Here is a 23,977-nt window from a genome sequence, read left to right on the forward strand (position 1 = left end):
TAAGTTTGTTTACAAACTCTAGGGCTATTCATATTTTGTTATGCTTCTGAGTTTGGAAAATTGACTTGTGTCCATTTTATCTAACTTCTTAAATGATGGGTGTGAAACTTCTCATTATATGCCCTCTTTCTTCTCTTAATACCTACATGATCTGTGGTAATGTATTTCTCATTTCTGATACCAATGATTCCATATATCACTTTTTTCTTATTTAACCTTCCAAGGGTTATGTATGATTTGCTCATTTTATCCCCAGTTTGTCTTTTTCTATTTCTTTGATCTCTGCTCTCGTCTCTAATACCTCCTTACTTGTACTTACTTATGTTTCACTTACTTTGCTATTCTTTTTTTCTAGTCTTGGTAGTGAGCTTCTGCCTCATAAAATGAAAAAAAAAAGACAACTATAAATCAACATGCTTTATGAACTCATACATAAAACATTCTAAAAAACATTTTTAGCAATGTGACTTTTAAAGTGTTAAAGGGTTGCACACCATGACGAAAGTTGCTCAAGGAAATACAAATCAAAATGTAATTCAATTTATTAACAAATGAAGAAAGGAAGAACTGGATAATTAGCTCAGTAATTGCAACATAAACATTTGAGAAACTCCAACATCCACTGCAGATTTTTTTTATTTATTACATATTTTCCTCAATTACATTTCCAATGCTATCCCAAAAGTCCCCCATACCCTCCCCCCACTTCCCTACCCACCCATTCCCATTTTTTTTGGCCCCGGCATTCCCCTGTACTGGGGCATATAAAGTTTGTGTGTCCAATGGGCCTCTCTTTCCAGTGATGGCCGATTAGGTCATCTTTTGATACATATGTAGTTACAGAGACAAAGTTTGGAGCTGTGACAAAAGGATGGACCATCTAGAGACTGCCATATCTAGGGATCCACCCCATAATCAGCTTCCAAACGCTGACACCATTGCATACACTAGCAAGATTTTGCTGAAAGGACCCAGATATAGGTGTCTCTTGTGAGACTATGCCGGGGCCTAGCAAACACAGAAGTGGATGCTCACAGTCAGCTATTGGATGGATCACAGGGCCCCCAATGGAGGAGCTAGAGAAAATACCCAAGGAGCTGAAGAGGTCTGCAATCCTACAGGTGGAACAACTATAATATCCAAGGAGCTAAAGAGATCTGCAACCCTGTAGGTGCAACAACATTATGAACTAACCAGTACCACTGCAGATTTTTTAAAAAGATTTATTGTTATATGTAAGTACACTGTAGCTGTCTTCAGACACCCCAGAAGAGAGCATCAGATCCCATTACAAATGGTTGTGAGTCACCATGTGGTTGCTGGGATTTGAACTCAGGACCTCTGCTCGCCCTGGCCCAAAGATTTATTTCTTATTATATGTAAGTACACTGTAGTTATCTTAGGGCGTCAGATCTCATTACATATGGTTGTGTGCCACCATGTGGTTGCTGGGATTCGAACTCAGGACCTTTGGAAGAGCAGTTAGTGCTTTGCTTTTAGCTGCTGTGCCATCTCTCCAGCCCCACTGCAGATTTTTTAAAGAATTATTTTAAACTCCCAGAAAACAAGATGGCAAACTTCTTAACATGCCAATGAATAGCTGTGAGAAACTCTTAAGTCATAGCATGCTTAAGATCAAAAGGTGGATGCTTTCTTTCCAAAATCAGGATGTCTACTCTCATACCTTTTGTTCAATATTTTATTGGAGATGATAGCAAGAAAAATTAGCAACAAACAAACATCTTTGATTCATGTAGCATCTCTTGAAATTCTCACTTCTTAATATATTAGATCAAATTGACAATTTCTGGACTGTTTTATTGTAGACGCACAACAGACTAAGAATATCATCACATTGTTGACTGAAGCCACCAAACAGGGTACAATGTACAACTCTAGGAAATACAAACAACTTTGGGAACACTAAGCAAATCATTGGCTACCTGGCCATAGTGGAGAAGGAGAAAGTGATTAGCAGGGGCTGACGAAACTTTGAGGATAATAGAAACACTATTGACCTCATTTAGATGAAGACTTCATAGTTGCATGCATGTTTATGAAACCTTACCGAAGTATGGTGCTTAAATCACAGTTCAATTACCGTAGTTTAAACATGCAATTTCTTGTATGTCAAATTCCAGCACATATGGTTTAATTTTCAAACACACACACACACACACACACAAAACTGTGTAGAGTTAGGCAAATGATTTGAGCAGCCACATTACAAAGAAAGATACAGAAATGAGCACTTCAAACATAAAACATATTTAATGTAATTAGTCATCAAGGAAATGATCACAGAAATCACTCACACCCACTTGAATGGATAAAAATAAAGGCTGGCAACCCAAATGTTGATGAGGATGAGAAATAAAATGAACTCTCACACATTTCTGGTAGGAGTCTCAATTGTGTATCCACTTTGAAAAACATTCTGGCAGTTGCTAATAATACATACAACTACCCTATTATGTAGCAAATTCTCCCTTTCAGGTTTTTACTCCAGAAAAAAAAAACAAAGCATATGTTCACTCAGAAATATACACCACTGTTCATATAGTGAATAACAATTCCAATTAGGAACAGCCCACATGGTAAAGTACAATGGCAAATGACTCAGCAATGAAAGGAAAGGAAATATATTTCAGCAATATAGAGGAATTCCAAAAGCATCAGAGTAAAGGAAAGAATTCAGACAGAGTAGTAGATAATAGTACATACTATATATTTCATTCCCATGCAACAGGAATTAATTACTCAAATAGGCTGTCGATAGTGAGAAATTTTAGAATAGTGGCGTTCCTGTGGAATTGTGCTGAAATAGGATGTGTGCAATGGGACTGGAAATTTTCCAGACTTCTCATCATGGTTTGTGTCTGGAGGGGGGTTTAGGAAAGGTATTTGTCAAAACTTACCATATAGATTTATACATTTTACTGATAGCAAATTTTGTCTCAGAAAATTAAAAGGACAGTAAAAAAAAAAGTGGACTTCTCGTTTTTGACATGGGTACTGGGAAGTGAAGTTCCTCACAGGTCCTCAGGTTTGCAAGACAAGTACTCTACAGGCTGAGTTATCTCTCCAGCACCAGACTTTCCTTTCTTACACTGGATATGTCAAAATTATAGATGTTTATCTTTGATGTTGCTTTTGCCCACAGATACTGCAGTGTCACAGAAGCATACACACACACACACACACACACACACACCTCCACACCTCCTGGTCATTCCAAACATCACCTGGATGGATACTGAGTGAAGTTCTCATCACTCTTCTCGGGGCGGGAGATGTTGTATTGATCTTTGTTTATTAGTGCCTCCCTCGGGAAACCAGACAGTATATTTAAGAAAACAGTTACTTGTGCTGCCAAGGATGCACAAATGCAAAGCAGTGAAGTTGAATTGGCAGCTGCTTACAACACATCTGAACCAAGACGCTTGTTTTGGGATTCATGGTATAAACTGCCATTCTGAAATTCAGGTTACTGTTTATTTATTGCTGTGTGGTCCCTAATACGCTTACAGTACTCTCACAGGAGCTCTGGAGTGCCTGGTGTGTGGCTCTTAAGATAGGCATTAGGGTCTAGTTTTGTTCACTGTTGTATTCTTGATGTCTGGCATAGACAGGGCTCAGGTCTGACTTTAAGAAGGACTCCGACCCCTGCACTCTTTTCTTGAGTGCCCTCCTCCAGCCCTACCATCATTCTAAAGGCCCTGGCCTTGTCAATTTCTTCATTGTCTTCACCACTAACAATTTATTTTGCTCATTTATTTATTCATTATTTGTTTTTACATTCGTTCCACACTCATCACTTAGGATTCATGAGTTTTACTCCCCTAGTCTCATCTATCCCACCTCCTCTCCTCACCCCGCCCCAGACATGCCCCCTTCTGTCCCACCCCCCTCTCAGGCCAATCGCAGCCGACAGGCCGGGCGGGACCGAGGCCGAGGCGGGGCTTCGATCTCAGTACCCCAGGCGGCGCCCCCGGCTCCGGAAACGCGCTGCCGGGCTTCTGGGCTCCGCCAGGCACTGGCGGCTCCGTGGCGCTTCCTGCCACGCCGGGCCTGCTTACAACGCGCCCGCTCTTCTTCTGCAAGGGCCCAGAGTCAGGCGCCGTGGGCCGGGTGAGCGTGCGGACTATGGGAGGGATGTGCAGCTCGAGTGATCATGAGATTGTGTGCGTGAGCAAGGATGTGTGGCCGAGAGAGCGTGTGGGGCGGCAGGAGGCTGTGCTGGGAGGCCTGTGTGAATGCGTGGACCACGGAAGAATATAAGGGGAAGGGAGCGTTTCGTAGAGTGGGATGCTGCTGGGCCTTGGAGCAAACCAGGGGTCAAAAGAAAAGGTCTTTGGCGGTGGGTGGGCATGGCGAGGCCCGGAGGCCTTCTAGTGCAGGGCTGGGGGCAGCGGTCCAAGGCGGGAATCGCGGATGTGTTGAGGCCTGTGTTGCTCTTTGGAGGATGCTAAGCACTGGGGACGGGTCAGGAGCTGGGGGTGGACACACACACACAGCCCCCAGCGACTCGGAGTCCTTGGGGCTGTCTTTAGGGCTGAAGGGACTTTCCCCTAGTGTGGGGGGAGGGGTTGGGCCTCTGGGGCCCTGAAGAAGGATCTGCTTAGGGGCTGGGGGGAGGGGAATCTACCTTTCCATTTGAGTGGTGACTGCACGGGAGCAGGTACGTTTCCTGGGGCAGAAATTTGGGGGTGTAGAAGGGAATTCTCGCCAGATGAAGAGACCTTTTAAGGTGGCCCTCCTTGGAACCACATTTTCTGGCACCACTCCATTGCCCCCTTCTAAACTCCTTTGCTGGTTGCTCCAGTCTATATTTGGGTGATTAATTACATGTCTTTTTTTACACACATGCATACTCCCACTTGCCTGCTGCCCAAAGCCCATGGTCCTTTTCAGTGCCCCCACCCCCATTTCTGGCGCTCTTCCCAGAGGGCTCACCCTGTGCAGCTGATACCCTCTAACCAGATTTGGACTCAGAGGCAGGCAACCCTCTCCAGTCTCCTTGGTCAATGGAACATTTCTTCTTAAATCTCGGTCTCTACATTTTCCTTTAGGAGAAAATTTCAAATGGGGCTAATGGAATAGTACCTCTCCTGGTAGGACTTACCTTACCTTACCCCCTCTCCCATTGGACATTATTATAGAAACAACATTCAGTGTCTGACAGTCTGGTCCATTGCCCCATAGTGGCCTTGAATCTGTATTTAGAATCACATAGAGCAGTGATTTCTAGCCTCCTGTTAATGATAGACCCCTTGGAAAAATCAGCTAAATAGTGTGAGTTCTCTTGTCAGAAATCTAACCACCAGCATAGCCTGAGAAGGAAGTTCCTGGGTAGGAAAGCTGTCTGATATGAGATGTGGGGGCGTATCCAAATTCTAAACAGGTTCAATCTATGTCTGCATGTTGAAAGATAGTAATTCTGTACAGCCACCCAGACCTGTGGCTCTACCACTAGAATTTTCACTGAATCATTAGCCTGGTTTCTAACAGTGATCCAGCCCTTGTAAAACTATCTGGGCCCCTTAGATGGCCCAGTGCAGCTGCATAGCATCTCACCACACTCCCAGTTTGGGATATTTTAAATCCAGATGGTGTACCCTCAATGATTCTAAATTTTATTTTGAATTTTAGAAAGATGTCACGGTATTGGAGAAATGGGAACATAAACCTTCCCTCGATTAAACATAACAAACAATATAAAATCCCCTTCTGCTCTACTTTCTGGCTTTTTATAGAATGGAATAAAGAGGGAAACTTCAACAGAGACAGGTGCCTAGGCAAAACAGAGAAAGCAGATGCCTTCCCACCCACACATACAGAAAAAGATACACACTGACACAAATATTCTAAGAGAAACAGATTTTCCTGGTAAGACAGTCATCCCTTTTGGCCTTTTAGGATTCTGCACTTTTGAGTAGCAGCCAGATTTCACAGCACAAGATGGGGCCATGGGCCTCTTGCCCACTTTCTGGCCTGCCACGTTCCTTTGGGAACATAAAGGCCAGGAGCACCTGTAGCCCCTGGGTCCACTCAGTACTTGCACCCTGGACTCACTGAGGCACATCCAGACCTTGGCAGTACCATTTCAATTACACAGCTTGTCTTGCCCTTGAGCACTCAGTATGAAAAGTACAGGTTCCTGGAAGGTACACCTATGAGCTGCTTCTGTTCACCCAACTTATTTCAATCCAACAGGTGAGACCTTCCCTACAGGACTAATCTCTTGGAACTGCTCTAAACAAGATGAGTCATCCCTGTGTGTCATTTTTAGGTAAGTCTAGGTGTTTATAGCCTGTCTGAAGGTGGTAAAGCTGCTGTGCTGCTGGAAGGCCCATGGGTGGGGATACAAGATAGTGAAGAAGTATTGGAGTTCTTGAAGCTTATATATGCTAGTGCTGCTGAACTACCTGCCCAGAAACAATTCTGACAATTTTAGACACATATAGCACCAGGGAAAGGGGGCTAAAAGCCCCCGTTGGGACCAGATCTCTTTTGAGTGTGCATAAGCTTAAAGCACATTTACTCTGTCCCTAAAGGGAGTTGAACAGCACAAGCTTTATGATATGTTGTAGTTTGATTTTCTGTTGGTATGATAAAACACCCTGAGCAAAAGCAACTAAGGGAGGAAAGAGTTTATGGGCTTACACTTCACGGTCATAATCCATCATTGAGGGAAGCCGGGGCAAGAACCATGGAGGAGCACTACTTACAGACCTGCTCTCTGGTTCACTGCTTAGCTAACTTTAGCCCTCCTGCCTAAGGATGGTCTCCTCCAACATCAACCATCAACTGAGAAAATGTCTTCTAAACATAGCCATGGGACATTTTGATTGAGACCACTTTTCAATTAAGGGTCCTCTTCTAGGTTTGTGTCAAGTTGATGATAAAACCTAAAAAACACATGTTCTGAAGATATTCCTACTGCAGGTTCTCATGTCAATACTTGAGGCATTCTAGGTGTTTGAGGCACCCTAGAAAGCTTCTGGAAACTTCCAGATGGGTCTTATTTGAGTGGTATTCCTGCCTCTTCTTCCCCTACAGCTGCAGAAAGATAATGCCTGTCTAGGGAAGTACAAAGACGCCAAATTATTTCCCAGTTTTTATGATATAGGTTGTTTTATGTCTGCTAAATTCAACCCTCAATTTCTGTTCTTTCAGGTAAAAAATAAAATGGTTATATTGGGTTTCTTAGTGTTTATAATTCCATGCAGTAAATTCAAAAGTTGCTCAGTTAAAACTTATGTTGTAACTGGATAAAATTCTATTGTGGCTGGATACCATGTTTTATTTATTTATATGTTGATGGATACTCAAGATGATTCTATGGCTGGTACTGCAGAAAACACATATGTGGAAGTATCAGTGACTATAGGTTAATTAATTTTAAAAAATTACATATTGTTCTGAAGCAGGAAGATTTGCTCACCAAATGAGCTCTGGTGTTGTAAAATTTATACTTGCCCAGCCCTGCAATTGACACGACTGCTGCACATGTATTCTCACAGCAGATGTTTATTAAACAGCTGCAGCATACACAAACTTGGCAAGGCCCAATATGAATTTCGCAGTTAACCTTGGTGAAGCCTTTGTGCTCTGGGCATGGATAGTCAGGGCCTTTGTTTCCTTGGTAAAGAAAGACTGTTTGCCTTAAAAGTTGAAGGTTTGTTTTCCTGCAGTGGTTCTCTTAGCTTTCTCTCCCAGTTAGAGGTATTAATATACTATGGGAAAATCTTTAGGATTCGGGCTACACTTTTGTGTTCTGAATGAAAGTGGACTTACTTATGTTCAAGGCTACACTACAGTCTGTGTCCTTTGGGTGCACTGCAATGACTTTCATGTTCTGTATGGAATTGCTTTGATTTTCATCTCCAAAGATCCACTTCACCTGCAATTGGCAGTATTGTCACTTCTTTTCTAGATTAATTCCACCATATTAAAGTAGAATAGTTGTGCAACACAGAGGTTAAGTTATCCAATTGTCTTCAGGATCGATGGTAGTTTTATTTTTAACCACAATAGGGATTCATGTGTAGTAATATTTTTAAATGATTTTCCTACACTTAGCTAATTGGGCAGAGCTTAGTTTCCTTTGTGAAAGCAGGGCCTGCTTTTTTCCCTCTTGTTTCCATGAGTACCTTCTAAATTATCTGTGTATTCAAGGGCTCTGTTACTGTGGGTGGCCATCACATAGCCAGCAGGAGCTAAAGTGCTCTTAAGCCAAATCCCTGGGGTGAACTAGCATAGGAAAGGCTACTCCTATTGCTCAATGGGAAGGATAATTATCAATTATTTGGGAGTTGTAGTTCCAGGGCTTTTAACAGTTAATCATGTCAATTAAGAAAAAAACACTTCAGCGGTATTTGTTCCATTAAAGGTAGATGATTTGGAAGATCTCTGCTTGTGTGTGTGTGTGTGTATAAGAGAGAGGAAAATATATAATGTATTTGTGCAGTGACACTCGGAAATGACATGTTGATGGTATGCTTTAAATGTAGCTTCCAAACATATATCTACTCCATGAAGCCTGCACTGTGATCACTATTTTCTGGTTCTAGCTTGGATACTTGGGGTTGTACATTATTTTCTAGAAACTGTTGTGACAACAACCAGTTCTAGTTGTGATAGTGACATTATGTGACAAGCAGCTCCAAGCATTCATCCCATATGCTCCATAAAAGGAAGCTTGCTCCATTCAGCATACTACTGGCTTACATGGATTGTTCCACACTATTATCATGTCCTACATGGTGCCAGTATCTGCTACATACACCATGAATTTAGGAGTAACCAATGGAGAGAAGGTCCTGTCCTATTGGATCAGATTTTTTTTTTCTGAGAAAAGCAGCTTCAAAAGAGAATTTTTCGTTGTGAAAATGTTTGGAAATAAACTGCCAGGGCTAGAGAATAAAGAGGTTCTAAGGAAGTGACATTTGAGTTAAGGCCTGAATTCTTAGAAGAAAGCTCTTGTGATAAGAAATGGTGTTCTCCGCAGGTCCACGGGCTTTGAGGGCCATAGCCTTGGCATCTTATATCTGCATGAAGGTCAGTGTCTGAATGGTAGGCTAGGCAATTGTGTGCTAGGCAAGAAAAGGTTTATAATAGACCATCTTTTTCCAGAAGTGCATATGTGCTATGATGACCCTCTTCCATGTATTTCATTTGGTAACATCAATGTCAATTGGAAGTGAATTGTTTTCAAAACAAAATCATGTAATAAGTTTATGACCAGTTCATTGTGTTTGTATAGGAAGCCAAAATCAAACTAGACATTGAATGCCTAGCAGAAAGCATTAAGCCAGAGGAACTCTGCTTTGTCCACTGAATAACTGAGGATGACTTCACACATTTGGAGAATCCCTTTTGCTAAACAATCAGCAAAAAAATGGGTAGGAGGTCTTTCCAGGACTTTAGGATCACATTAGTTAGACCTTCTGTCCATACACCTTCAAGAAATCTGTACTTAGACTATCTGGTCACCCCTCTTCACATACTGCCTATAGATTCCCATTGGTCCTTTCTCATTTCCCCATATGGGTATGACAAGAAATACTGGTCATTTTAGCTGACCTCAAGAGCCATTCTCCTGCCATTTCCCTGGTCTCAGCCCCATTCTCTTGCATGCTAAGCATCTGTCTTATCCCAGGTTTGCCTACCAAAGTTATCTAAAATTGGTATTTTTTTTAAACTAGTGAAATTCACCTTGGTGTCTAAAAACCAATTTAAAAAAATAGATCTTTCCAGATCTTGTCTCTCTCCTTGTGTCTCCCTGTATACAAGCATTGAATCAATGTGCTTATTCTAGCTACTGGTCACTCTCAGTATTTTCCTTATTTCTACGAATATGTGTATTGTTTTTTCTCCTCTCTTATTCTCCTCTTTGAATTTTCAACCAAATGTCATCCCTACCTGTTTCTTCTGTAAAGAATTCACAGTTTTGTAATCTGCTGAAATGTTATCTTGGTTAGACTGGCCACCTATTTTTTTTTTATGCATTGAGTTCTATAACCTTGCATTAGAAACTTTAGAACTGTGACCCACCTTGGTCATTCACCCTGCACATATTTTTTTTTCAGTATATTGGTTGCAGTATATTATTTTCTGTGTTTTTACTTTTAAAATGTCTGTATCCTTAGCATTGTTTTTAGACAGTATATAGTCTTCTGTTTTAATACAATCTAATAGTCTCTACCTTCTGATTGAAAGTGCTTGGTCCATTATATTTAACTTAAGTATTTGCATAATAGAGTTCAAGTTTGTCATCCTGCCACTTATTTCCATTTGTCCCATATCTTTCCCCCTTTTCTTCTTTTGGAGTATTAGCATTCAGCACAGTCGTGGGTAGCTTGATAAAAACACATGCTCATATGTTTAGCTACTGCTTATTCTTGAAATGCTCACCTAAATTTTAAATTTTTTGAAATGCAGAAGTTGAAAGTCTCATGTATTTTATGCCTTTGTATAGCTCTAAGTGTGATTTAATTTCCTTCCACCTGAACATAAACTTTGGTATATTTTACGGGTACAGAACTGCTAAGGGCAAGTTGTCTAAATATCAGCTTTTGTCTAAAATATTCATCTATCCTTTGTTTTTGAATATTAGTTTATTCTCCATTTTTGATAGATTTTTCCTGACTATAAAATTCTTGGTTGACAGTCTTTTATTATAATACTTAATTGTTTTCTTTCTTTCACAAAATTTTTCCCTCCAGCTACTTTTAAGATATTCCTCTTATCATTTCAGAAGTTTAATTATGTTAGCTTTCTCTCTGGCTTCATTTTAGATAGTTTCTATTACTATATCTCATGTTTTCCACTATGTCTTATAGTATCTAATCACAGCCACTGAAATTTTTATTTTTACATATATTTAATCTACAAAAATTCCATTTGGTTCTTTTCCTATCTCTGTTTAACCTTGTATTCCCATTTCTCCGTCAGTAATGAAGCATAGTTAAATGATCCTCTTCTCCTATCTCTAAGTTATATTATTCATTTCTGGATGCTCCTGTTGGCTGCTTATTCTCTTTGCTGTAGGTCACACTTTTGTCTTTCTTGGTAGTTCAATCATTTTTTAATGGAAGGTAGATCTCATCCTTGAGTGTCTAGACTTTGAGGGTCCTGAGTAGTTATTTGTAAGTCAGTTCAATGTCCTTGGACCCTATAATTAAATGTTTATAGGGCAGATCTTTTGTAGTATGGGCTTTAAGAATAGACCATGGAACCATGTTCCTTCTGTGTTGGTTTCTGAATGTTCTGGAGGAACATTAGGATTGTATACGAGTTGATTAGACCTTGAACATCCCCTTACCTCTGTGTGTCCTAGGAACTCCTCAGCTTACAGTCCTTGGGAGTTTCATTCAATACTTGCAGTCAGAAACGATTCAAGGGAAGCCTTATGATTTTTTCCTACCTGGCACTATGCTTTCTGAAATCTGCTCTGCAACCCCATCTGGCCTACCACCGGGAATGCTAGCCTCTGAAGCTTCTGATGAGGTTGCTAAGCTCTGTTTGCTTTTACCCCTCCTACACACTCAATCTGGAGGACTTTAGCTCAAGGTAGAACACTGAATAGATAACAGAACTCACCTCATTTATTTATCTGGGGATCTTGATCCTGCGCTTCCTACTGCCCTAGTATTAAAAACTATTATTGAACACAGGCTTGTTTGTGAATGTTAAATCTGCTCCTTGTTACTCCTTCATGGCTATACATGGGAATTTCCATTCATCCCTTCTAAGATACCATATTTAAGTCTTTCTGGAGTGCGTGAGTTTTTGTAGTCCTTGAACTAGTGCTAAAATGTTTCCTTATCACCTAATTATGAGTTAAATTGAGTTGATATCAGAACATGAACTATGTGTCTGTTTCTTTGAACTCACTGAAGTTGGAGGCCTATACTGCATAGACATCTGTGGTAAGATCTTACAATAGCTCACAGTCTTTGCAATACGGAGGACAAGGTAACGCATACACACTCACTTGGGATCTTTGCTTTAACAATATAGTGTCTGAAGAGCTTTCCTTAGAAGTATTTTTCTCCAGCTGTTTTTCCAATTTACCATTTGACAAGAGGGTTCTTCGTGGTTTTCAGCCAATGACTTGTGATATTAGGGTGTGCTTTGAAAGGCTCCACCGCTGGTGAAGAAGTCCAGGTCCCTGCTGTTTGTCACCTCTTCTCCTTTCAGTCGTCCCATCAGTTTTAGATATGCATAAAAAGATACCTCGTCTGAGTTATTTCCTCTGATACTCTCTTTAGTGTGCTTTCTCCCTCAATAGTACGAATTTTGACCTCACTCAGGCTTACTTTAAAGGAACTCTAGAGTCAACCAATGTCTTGTCGCTAGTCTTCCTGTCCGCAGCCCTCTGTAGCTATCTTCAACTCAGCCTGGGCTAGCATTTGTTTGTCTTATCTTACCTCCCTTTGGTCTACCTATATTAATTCTTTTCCAGCCTACTTTCCTACTGTTTCAAATATGTTTCCTCAGGCATACTCATGCTCTCCCTTGTCATTCAGCCAGCCTGAGAGAGAAGACTCTAAGATTTAAAGCTAGGGAAATCACTAATGTCATCCCAGGGGACCAAGAAACAGGGCTGTTGTCACTCACAGCTTTTTTCACTTTCCTTAGCTCCGCCTGCTCCCCAAGGTCTTGCCCTTCCCCAAGACGGAGCCCCAGGAAACCAGGTCCTGGCAGTCCCTCTTGAGATGCTGGAGGCCCAGGTGAGCTGTGCTTCCCTCTTGCCTTGCTTGAGATTTTGTCACTGCTCCCTGATTTTGGCCTCAGCCTCTGCCTCTTCCCCAGCATGACATGCTGCAGGGTATGAACCCTGGCCACTGCCTTCCTTCCTGTCCTCTGCTTCTCTCCCACAGGCTGCCAAGGAATGAATCCCCAGTGTGCTTTTGATGCCCATTGTATACATAAGAGAGCTGAGTCTGTGTCCTTTGGGAAGACAGTGGGAGTCCCAGGGCCAGGCAACCCAGGTCTCCTTTTTTTGTGGTCATGTTTTCTTTCTAGGACTCCTTGAGATTGTGGCTAGATCTCCACATTAACAACATGCACAGATGTGAATACTTCAGGCCCTAATTTCTTGCCCCTGGCATCACTGATGCCATCCTACCTCATTACAGATTAGGTAAAAAGACTGACTGTCAATGTGATTTCTTTCAGGATTTGGTGTCATTTGATATTGTACCGTGGCACCTCACAGAACAGGAGTGGCTGGGTCTCAGTTTGAACCCGGAGCAGCAGGCACTGGCATATTCCAGGGCTGTGACCTCCATTGGTAAGAATGACTCCAGAACTTCTCACACTCACAACCTACTGAAAGTGGGGTTGCAAGTACATGGGCTACCCCTTATAACCTCACTTTGACCTTCCTTATTGAAAGCACTCAATAGCAGCTCCCCAACTCCTTGTGGCATGGAAAGGTCTCCATTCCAGTCCTTCATTTGAAAGAAATTAGAACAGCAGTCAATTAAATGGCTGAGTACATAAAGATGCTTGCCATAGAACCTGCTGACCTAAGTTTAGTCCCCAGAACCCACAAGGTAGGAGGAGACAATCAATTTCTGCAAGTTGTCCTCTGACTTCTACAAGTACACCATGGCATGAACATGCTTACCGAGTCACATACATAATAAATAACTGTAAAAAAAGAAATTAGAGTAATTTTGTTATGATAATTTAGAGTACTGTTAACATTTAATATACTGTATTTAGATAAAGAGTATACCATACATTAAATTGATCAGAATAGATGCTATATTTGATTTCAACCTGAGAAAACATATTATACCGATTATATCAATATATACATATATGAATTTATATTATAACAATCATGGCCAGTTGATTGGGGCTCATTGTTGAGAGTTTTTATCAGATGTTTGCATGGGGTAGGGAATTTTCAGAAGAAGCAAGTGTTGAGAGTTTGGATTGAGAGCTGTAGAGGTCTGGGAAGAACAGTGTTCAGTGGACAGGAGTGGACAATGGGGTAAGTTCATCTGGCCAAGATGCTACCTCTTGTGTTTCTGGAGCCTGTGCTAAGAGGGCCCAGAGCCTGCCTTCCTACCGTCCCCAGAAGGCGCTTGCCCTTGAGAAGTGCATTTGTATTGCATATCTGACTTATAATACAGTAATAGACAGCTCTTCCATAGTGACATCATCAGTGGCTGCCTTCTTCTTCCATTAACAGGAGTTCCTGTTGTGAGTCCTGCTTTGGTATCTCACCTGTCACAAGGACAAGTTCTGTTGGTATCTGATCCAACCCTCAACACAGATCACACTAAGCACCCTGGTGAGCATAAAGGGAAAGGAGAGGAAATTTGGGAGAGGGACTCTGATTTGGGTTAAAGGCAGCTGCTGAGCTCTTAGGTTTGAAATTAGACTCAGTCCTCTCCCACCATCCCTCCGGTGCTTGCCTCTGATGGCTTCAAGGCCCTTCCTGGTGCTCAGCAGTTGGGGGAGAGGGGATAGACTGTTGTGTCTCATTTATGGGGCAGAGGGGATAGACTGTTGTGTCTCATTTATGGGGGAGAGGGGATAGACTGTTGTGTCTCATTTATGCTTTATCTTTGTAGAAAGCACCTCTGCGACTTCCCACCAGAAGATGGGTGAAGAAGCCCAGCTGCAAGAGATGGCGTCCACGAGTTCCCCGAGGGCCAATGACCCCAGCGCTGAGGTCAAACAGAATGGGGACTCTGGGGGAAGGGGAGGGAGCCCACAAAATCTGCCCATAGAACACCATTTTGCATGTAAAGAGTGTGGGGACACCTTCCGCCTTAAAGTGCTCCTTGTTCAGCACCAGAGGGTTCACAGTGAGGAGAAGGGCTGGGAGTGTGGCGATTGCAGGAAGGTCTTCAGGGGGGTGTCAGAATTTAATGAGCACAGGAACAGCCACGCAGCTGTGGCCGCTCAGCCCCGGCCTGGCCCCAGTCGGGCTCTGGAAGATGCCTTGGAAAAGAGGGAGCAAATGGAGAGGGAGGCGAAGCCCTTTGAGTGTGAGGAGTGCGGGAAAAGGTTTAAGAAGAACGCAGGCCTTAGTCAGCACCTGAGGGTGCACAGCAGAGAGAAGCCCTTTGATTGTGAGGAGTGTGGGCAGTCCTTCAAAGCCAACACCCACCTCTTTCGACATCAGAAGCTTCACACTTCGGAAAAGCCCTTTGCGTGCAAGGCGTGCAGCAGGGATTTCCTGGACCGCCAGGAACTTCTCAAGCACCAGCGGATGCACACAGGCCACCTGCCCTTCGACTGCGATGACTGCGGCAAGTCCTTCCGTGGTGTCAACGGCCTGGCAGAGCACCAGCGCATCCACAGCGGCGCCAAACCCTACGGGTGTCCTCACTGCGGCAAGCTGTTCCGGAGGAGCTCAGAGCTCACCAAGCACCGGAGGATCCACACTGGTGAGAAGCCCTATGAGTGCAACCAGTGCGGCAAGGCCTTCCGCCAGAGCTCCAGCCTGCTGGAGCACACACGCATCCATAGCGGTGAGCGGCCTTATGCATGCGGCGACTGCGGTAAGGCCTTCCGAGGGCCTTCTGACCTCATCAAGCACAGGCGCATCCACAGCGGACTGAAACCCTATGAGTGCGACAAGTGTGGCAAGGCCTTTAGGAGGAGCTCAGGCCTGAGCCGCCACCGTCGGATCCACAGTGGGGTCAAGCGCTGTGAGTGCAGTGAGTGTGGCCGCGTGTTCAAGAGGCGCTCGGCACTGCAGAAACACCAGCCCTCCCATCGCGAGTAAACACTGCCCTGGGATCCATAGCAGGTGTCTGCAGAGGCTATGGCTCAGTCAAAGGAGATGAACAGTTCTGTAGCGCTTATCTACTTTATTTTGTGAGAGGTTGAAATGATTTATACTGCCACCAGCAATTTATAAATATCAATGTTTCCCAGTACATCTATTGAGAGTAACTTTTACCACTTGAACATAGATTGGCTATTTTTCCAGGCAGGAAGTACTATCAAGGTATTTCAATCTTCACATCTAGAATGAGAAGAAAAATCTGCAAATGGGGGGGTCTAGTACAGAGCTGGGAGGTCCTTGCCAAGCTCTATCCCTGAGGGAAATGTAGTATTGTTCAATGGCATCAATATGAAAGGAAAATTGCCCCAAGGTGTTAGCCTACTTGAATTTAATTTTAGGGATGTAAATAGAATGCTCAAATGCCATAATATTTAATTTATTAATTTAGTAATGCATATGCATTGTAAATCACATTATATGAAATAATATATTAATTTAGAGAATAATCCATTTTCACCATACTCCCTTTGTTTCCAAATACTCCATGTGCATTTTTGACCTTACTAACATGGGAGCCTGTTTGAGTGATCTGAGCTATGGTAGCACTGTGACAATCCCTGTGTGAGGCTCTCACCAGAAGTCTCCTCCCAAGCCATAACAACATATTAGTATTATTCTTTGTGTGTTTTTAAATTAGCACTGTACCTACAGCATCACCACCTAAAGTGGTGATTTTTCAAACATCACTCCTGGGTCATACTCCTAGTAAAACTTACTGGGCTGGAGATAAACTTTTTTCCTTTCATTTTGCTAAGCCAGTTCAGTCCAGTGACCCCTATGAACACCCCAAACAAACATCAGTTGGGGTTTTTCCTCACACAGTATCATTTTATTCAAAAGAAAGTGAGAGAGCACCCCCAAATGAAAGGGACATCTTCAGGACATAAAGGTAAAATGACACCTCCTCCTTGGAAGATCCTTACAACACTCCCTCCATTTGCAGCTTTGACGTGGGGAGTAGTCACAATCCCTACCTCCTAAGAGTCTCCTAAGGAGTGTGCCTTGCATGTAAGGATACTACCTGGCAAGGAAGTGTATGTACTCAGTGAAGGTCACTTACTGGCATCCCATAGCTCATTAGCACCAGAAACAGGGACGGACCCCTCAAGCCTCCTGACTGCTAGTCTCATCTTTCATGCAATGACTACAATAGTATTTCGGGTTCCTTGCATGCAAATTATTTGTTCATCTCCTTTGACTAGTTATCAATTTACCTTGGATATATTGACTTTATATAGTAGTTCTTTCTATATCAATTGTGATGTTATTTTCTAATTTTTATTGCTTTGGGTTTTTTGTACTTTATTACAGTTTTGTTGTGTAAGTTTTAGATTTTTTTTACATATCCTTGAATTCTTTTTTTATGTTAACCTGTGACTTTAATTGCTTCCATACTTACATATGATGATGTTTTCTTTGAGAATTTATTTACAGAAGAAAAGTTAAATCGACTGCCCACCAAAAAAGTGACCATACAAGGTGGGCAGGTTGGATGAGAGTGGGCCAGAGAAGCATGCCCAAGCCACATCCAAGATGCAGACTCTCTGTGGGCAGCACTTGACTATACAACCTGGCCACTGAGGCACACTAGAGACATGTCTGTCACACATTGCTCAGAGCACTCTGTGACTGCTCATCATTATAAGCCCCAGCCACTAGCAACAGGGCTCAGCTTCACCTATACCAACAGAATGGTCCCAGTGTGGCAACAGCTAGCCATCCTTCAAGCTGTCGGGAGCCTTGACTATTTTGGATTCACTGGCTGAGCAGCAGCTCCATCTAAGAAACATCTCAGACACAGAAGATTGACCTGACTGGTAATGTTATGTAACCTTCATTCTCCTCCCAACAAGTGACTCTGGAATGAGAGAACTTTGTGGTTTCTGCTTTGGGCAACTAGATTGAGAAATTTGCCCATGTGTTCTGGCATCACTTCCTACCGTCACATCTAAGAGGGGTGACATATAGGCCTGGAGAAAAATGGAGCTATGTTCTTCCAGTAGCCTGCACACCATGCCACAAAAGCTGGTTGCACCAGGTCTGGTCTATGACTTGGAGTAGCCATGCCCAAGAGGGCAATAAAACAAGATCAGAGGACAGGAAGCCACCTGACATTCATGTGGCACAGAAATTGAAACTGATCACACTGCAGTTGGGCCATTGCTTCAAGCAAGCCCCCTCAGGAGAAGAAGCAGCAGGTGAAGAAGGTGGCCACATCAGGGCTGTGGCCTGAGTTTCCAGTTGTGCCCTGACAGATGTTGTAGGGCCAGAAAATGTGCCATTATTGTCCCCTAGTTAGGGAGGTTGGGCTCTCTATGGGGCATAGCCTGAAAGGGCTTTCAGCCCCATCCTGGGAAGCAAGATCTAACTGACAGTGACCTCTGATCTTGGTTAGAAGGGCCTCTCGAAAGCCCCAGGCCACCACAGTGGCCCTGTAGACCTTCTCTATGCTGGAGAGAAGCCAACAACAGTTGCTACATAGCAACTTCTGTTGCTCTGTGGGCTCAGTTCTGGTGGTTTCTTGTAAACCAGTCTGAACCCACTTCTTTCTCTAATTACTTTTCTCATTGTGAGCTGTTAGGACATGCTTTTTACAGCTATTATTGGGTAAGGAATGTTAACATCAACAAGGGAGCAAATATGGCACCTTTACCTTGAAAGAATGCCATTTCTTGCTCAGTCACTCATCAATTGTCAAGGTTGACAAAAGATATTATTGAAGTCTAGAATAACACTAACTTGGAAGGTAGCAGTGTGAGATGCCACAGATAGGGCGTGGCATCTCTTCCCATCCCTTCCTACCCTCTTTTACTCTTTTCTAGTTTGGGTTCTGTAATTTTTTTTCTCTTTAACAAAACCTTTTTCAGAGTTAACACTAAAAATCGGTGTCTTTTCCATGACTGTTGTCAGATCAGCTTTTAAATGGTGTTGGCAGTGAAATCCCCACTCTCTCCAAATGCAGTCCGTGTTGTGGCTTTAACATGTGGCCCATAGTTGCATCCTTTGCCTTGGGTAATGTGGGGGTGGATTTCCTTGGATCCTCTAGGTGTACTTCTATGTCCAATGCAAACGTGAGCAAGCTTCTTGCAGTGTGTGCTTGTCTATGCATTCGTGTATCTACCTCATTGCACTTTTCTTTCTAACCACATGTATTCTTGCAAGGGATGGAGAGCAGCTGGATTACCTAATATTCTGGCTGTCTATAGAGATCTATCCCTTTACCATATTAAGAAAGAAATACTCTGTGGCTTTTATTAGTTTTTTAATACTTGCTGAAGTTTTTAAAAAGCAAATGTTTACCATTTTGCTGCTTATTATGATTAACTGTATCAATCGGTTGTATCATATCCACTCTTGGATTTACAGAACAATCCCCACCAGATCACCAGAAAGATGGGTGGGCATTTTTCTCCCATGATATTGCATTCTGTGTGCTTGATTTTGTGCTTGAAGTGGCATGACACCTGCCCTGCCTGCAGTCCTAGGCTGTGGCCCTGTTGTATGCCACGTGACTTGCCACCTCACTTCTGGACCACACTAATTAAGCCAACCCCAGACACCTGACCCAAAGGCAGCAACAAGCAGTCAGACCTGATTGAAGAAGATGGACTTGGCCTTTTAGGGCTATGAAAAGCAAAAGAGGAAACTGATGTATCTAGTTGGTATTGGAGGCATGGAGGGACGCACAAGGTATTTCAAGGAGTTGCTCCTGGAAGTAGAACCAAAGAGATCTTGCTGGCCTGCCCAGAGCTGCTTGGGTCCTACCATAGCAGGCCTGGCTGTATGTTCTTGGATTGCTGGCAGCTGTCTTCATCAGTCTATGTGTGTCCCCAGCATAGACGCCTCCCCTCCCCTGCAATGCCGTTAGCCAACTTGAATGAACCTTGTGCTTTTTTTTTTTTAATTTGTCAAGAGCCAATTGCATTTGACAGTTGGGCTGCTTCCCGAGAAGATTCTCATTGCTGGCTTTTCTCACATTCTACCCATCCAGAATTCCTGGCCTAAATCCAGTTGATTGACATGAACACCTATTTAAATGTGGTACTGTACTCTGTTCACTAAGATGGGTATAAATCTATGCCTTTTAATTTCTGGGTTTAACCCATGATCTGTATGAGTGTAGTTCCTTTTCTGAACAGCATTTGACTCATAACACGAGCTCATTATAGCCCATTTTATTCTATTTTTGGAAGTGTTTTACTATTTTCAGCAAACCCGCTAGATTAGGGGATTGGTGACACCTCTATTCCTAGTGTACTTACATTCTGTAGTTCACATTACGTTGATTTGAGTACTTTCAAAAATAGAAGTGGTATATTTGAACATGATCCTCAGTGCTACTTGCGTATCTCTGAGAATAGTAGTTGTGTCCTGCCCAGTTTGTATTCAGTTTTAGAGGCATTCTTGTTCTTCCCTAGTCTGATTCTCTTGTTGTTTTATGGCACTCACTATAATCAGCCTTGCACTAGAGTTGTTTGTGGACTTGGCTTCTCCTCCCCTTTTTTCAGCCTTCCCCAACCTATTAGATTGTGAGCTCTTAGAAGACAGGGGTGGCCCTTTATGTCTAATCCCCTACCAAATCTAGCACAGTGCCTTGCATCTAGTAGATTTTAATAAATATATGTTAAATGGCATAGGTCTTTCTTGACTCATTTCATCCTTGCTTTCTTTAACAGCTCTTTCCATTGTCTTCACCATGGGGTAGTTCCACATGGAGAATCATCCTTCTAGCACTGAACGCAGCTGCCAGCTTGATCTCTGCTGGGATTGGTGATCTTTACACTTACTGTACACCTGGAGGGAACAGGCAGCACTATGATGGGGGGAGGAAGGTTTGCCTGAAGTGGAGAAACTTTTCTCCATCTCTGACTGGCTCCCCAGCTCTGAATCTGAGATGAAAGTCAAAGTCCAGACTTTGACTTGCTCAATTAGAGCCTGAGAATGAGGTGGAAAATGGGTTGTGGTACTTGACAGTATACCTACTTCTTAAGGCTGAGAAAGAACAGCCGTGAGAGGTCCTGTTGGCAGCCAGTGGCACCCTCTATCTGGTAAACATTGCCTCAGAAAGGGGATCAGATACAAATGTCTCAGATTGGAAGCCGCTGCCCAGTTGGGGAGAGAATGGGAGACCCAGTGGAAAGCAACGCTTTGGAAAAAAAGCATGACTCCCTAAAAAGTTGTGTCCCTAGATTCTGGCAAGGATTCAGGGATGCGTAATCATTTTTCCTCTAGCATCCCATCAGCATAGCCAGTGACTTTTTTTTATTTTTAAAGATTTATTTATTTATTATATATACACTGTATGTAGCTGCCCTCAGACACTCCAGAAGAGGGAGTCAGATCTCGTTATGGATGGTTGTGAGCCACCATGTGGTTGCTGGGATTTGAACTCCTGACCTTCGGAAGAGCAGTCGGGTGCTCTTACCCACTGAGCCATCTCACCAGCCCTGCCAGTGACTTTTAATAGAGTTAGGTGGGACTGGCATAACACCTACCTGAGTCTCTCCTTCCCAATGCCCCTGCCCCAAACCTAGCTTAGCTATTTCTGCTTACAAACCAGTTGAGAAAAATGGAACTGTCATTTTTGCCTGGTTTTGTGTATTACTAATAATTCCATCTATTTTTCCTTAAGTGTATACAAGCATGATTCTAGCAAGCTTGAATTGGCATGAGACAAAGCCACAGATCGTTTAGACAAGCTAACCCTGGACTTGCTTGGGGAGAGAGGGAGGGAGGGCACAGCCTAGAACTCCCCTGTCTGTCTGTTTGTCTCTCCCTCCCCCCTCTCTCTCTCCTAGTGCCCTGCCTTGCAGAACCTGGTAGCTTCTCCATCACCAACTTCTCCAGAGCAAATCAGAAGGCATCAGATAAAGCAAGGATGTATGTTGTGGCTTTCTCTTTAGTGGAACATTCAAATACCCAAATGTCTTGGAGAGATGCCAAACCTCAGCAGTTTCTGGTTGTCATTTTATGTGCTGGTGTAAGCACTACCCTCTTCCTTCTGTCCCGGGTGCCCATCACATCGTCTGTCTTGGCCCTCTTGGAGCTGGAGGCCCACCAAGCGAAGACAACAGGCTATAGACAAAGTGGCGTCTGCTTTGGTGCTTACTACAACTTAGCTTCCTTTCCTCAATGTCTCCTGGCCCATTTTTCTAACGACTCAGAATCTGTCTCTGTCTACCCATCCTACCCTCCCAGGCATACACTGGAAATGCATTTCTTTAAAATGCAAAGCCAGTGGTGTTGCACTCGTGTAATCCCAGCACTCAAGAGGTGGGGCAGAAGGATCTAAAGTTCAGGGTGACCTGAACTCTAGAAGAAGACCCTGTCTGAAACATGAAGTGCTAATCACAATACTATGACTCCAGACTTTTCTGGCAATAGGTACCAGAACTATCCCCTGACTTCCTCACGTCTCATCTTTTTTCTAACATGTATTCAATATACATTTATTGGGTGCCTGCTATGTGCTTAACCCCAGATGCAAAAGCAAATGGAAAGGTCCCTGCAAGAGACATGAGGTTTTCTGTAGAAAAAATATCATAAGACAAGTGTCCACTTAACCTTTAGAATTTATATACTTTAGTGATGTACTAGGTGGGACACAAGCTAGAGTCATGAGAAAGAAAGGGGCCTTGGTTGAGGAAATGCCTCCATGAAATCCAGCTCTAAGACAGTTTCTCAATTAGTGATCAAGGGTGGGAGGGCCCAGCCCACCGTGGGTGGTGCCATCCTTGGGCTGGTGGTCCTGGGTTCTATGAGAAAGTAGACTGAGCAAGTGAGTAAGCAGCACCCCTCTACATCAGCCCCTTCCCCGATGAGTTCCTGTCCTGACTTCCTACAGTGATGGACTATGATCTGGAAGTACAAACCAAAGAAACCCTTTCCTCCCCAACTTGCTTTTTGGTTGTGATGTTTCATCAGAGCAATAGCACCCCTAAGACAAGTGGGCACAATTTACACTTCACACAAAGTAGCTTTAGGCCCACCCCTGCCCTGTACCTACTTCTGTTAGTTTAGCTTCATTGGCATCGCTGCTTCTGACTCTGCCTGTCCCAGGCAAAACCACTCTGAACCAAGGTAAAATCAGTTGTCAGGTGTAGAAATCCTGGTCCCCAAACATTTACTGACCAGTAGAACATCCTGTGCTCCAAGGAGATGCTACTAAAAGGTCATCACTCCAGCATTTCCAAAGGCAGGCACCAGGCTCAGCTACATCCTGTATGGGAGATCTGCTTCTACTTCTCCGTCCATCCCTGCCCTCTGTCCCACCCATGCCAATTCCACCCAAACATCTAAATTCTTTCTGTGCTATGTCAATTCTGTAGAAGCATGAGCTCCTGCTACTGGGTCCACAGTCTAGAGGCTTTTGACAATTCCTCCTACTATACTATATTGTCATCCTATCTGTGCACTATCCCCCACCCAGAAATTTTCTTCACCTCAGCCCTATCTCCCATACCACCATCATTGTCCTGTAACCAACTGAAAGAGGTACCTTCCCTCCTTCCAGGGCCCTTTGTGTTACCAAATCACGATCAGATCTGTTATATGTGGCCTGTGCCCAAGAGCCACCCCCAGGCAGGGTAGGGTAGATCTGCCTGACCTCTAGTGCATGGCTGTAAAGCTGTGTTTATATAGCAGCAGGGAAAGCAGATGTCTTTGGAGTACACAAAGGACCACAACTATCCCTCCTCCACCGAAGGCTAAGTCCTGAGTCCTTGGAGTGAGGTGGCTGGGATGGGGTATACAGCCTCTGCCTGGTCTTGAAGCTGTGGAGATGATGAACCAGATCATCCACTGGTCATGGGAGGATCTGCTGGGCTGAGCCAGCCTTAGCTCTTGGGGACACTGGACATAGAAACCATGGTGGTGCTCATGGAATGGTTCAGTACATAGTTAGGGTAAGTATTCCCACCTCATTTAACTCAATCTAGAAACTCCCTCACAAACATGCCAGGGGCTAGCCTAACATAGATAATCCCTTATAGATATGACAGGGGCTTGTCTCCTACACAATTCTACATTCTGTCAAGTTGACAATTTTAATCATTACACTAAATATGCCAGGGGTAGAGCTGGATAAAGGAGAGTAGGATCAAGGTAGAGGAATGCTAACCTGTTTGGAATTGGCAAAATATGTCAGATTCT

At 43.3% G+C, this 23,977-nt stretch overlaps 1 protein-coding gene across 3 annotated transcripts; it reads left to right on the forward strand.

The window, feature by feature from the left end:
- The first annotated feature begins 3,972 nt into the window (after positions 1–3,972).
- Positions 3,973–20,460, forward strand: Zfp275 (zinc finger protein 275). 3 transcript variants are annotated; one of them, XM_006528055.4, is made up of 7 exons: positions 3,973–4,131; positions 6,217–6,292; positions 12,649–12,740; positions 13,189–13,303; positions 14,216–14,317; positions 14,601–14,701; positions 15,158–19,532. In XM_006528055.4, exons 2-7 carry the CDS (start codon positions 6,265–6,267, stop codon positions 15,761–15,763), a joined length of 1,044 nt encoding a protein of 347 aa, XP_006528118.1. In that variant the 5' UTR covers positions 3,973–4,131; positions 6,217–6,264; the 3' UTR covers positions 15,764–19,532. The 3 variants fall into 3 exon arrangements, with proteins under 3 accessions (XP_006528118.1, NP_113682.2, NP_001153701.1); NM_031494.2 differs by having other exon boundaries at positions 4,000–4,131; positions 14,601–20,460; NM_001160229.1 differs by lacking the exon at positions 12,649–12,740 and having other exon boundaries at positions 4,001–4,131; positions 14,601–20,459.
- The last annotated feature ends 3,517 nt before the right edge of the window (positions 20,461–23,977 follow it).

The sequence above is a fragment of the Mus musculus genome, chromosome X (assembly GCF_000001635.26).
Source record: "Mus musculus strain C57BL/6J chromosome X, GRCm38.p6 C57BL/6J".
Lineage (NCBI taxonomy): Eukaryota > Metazoa > Chordata > Mammalia > Rodentia > Muridae > Mus > Mus musculus.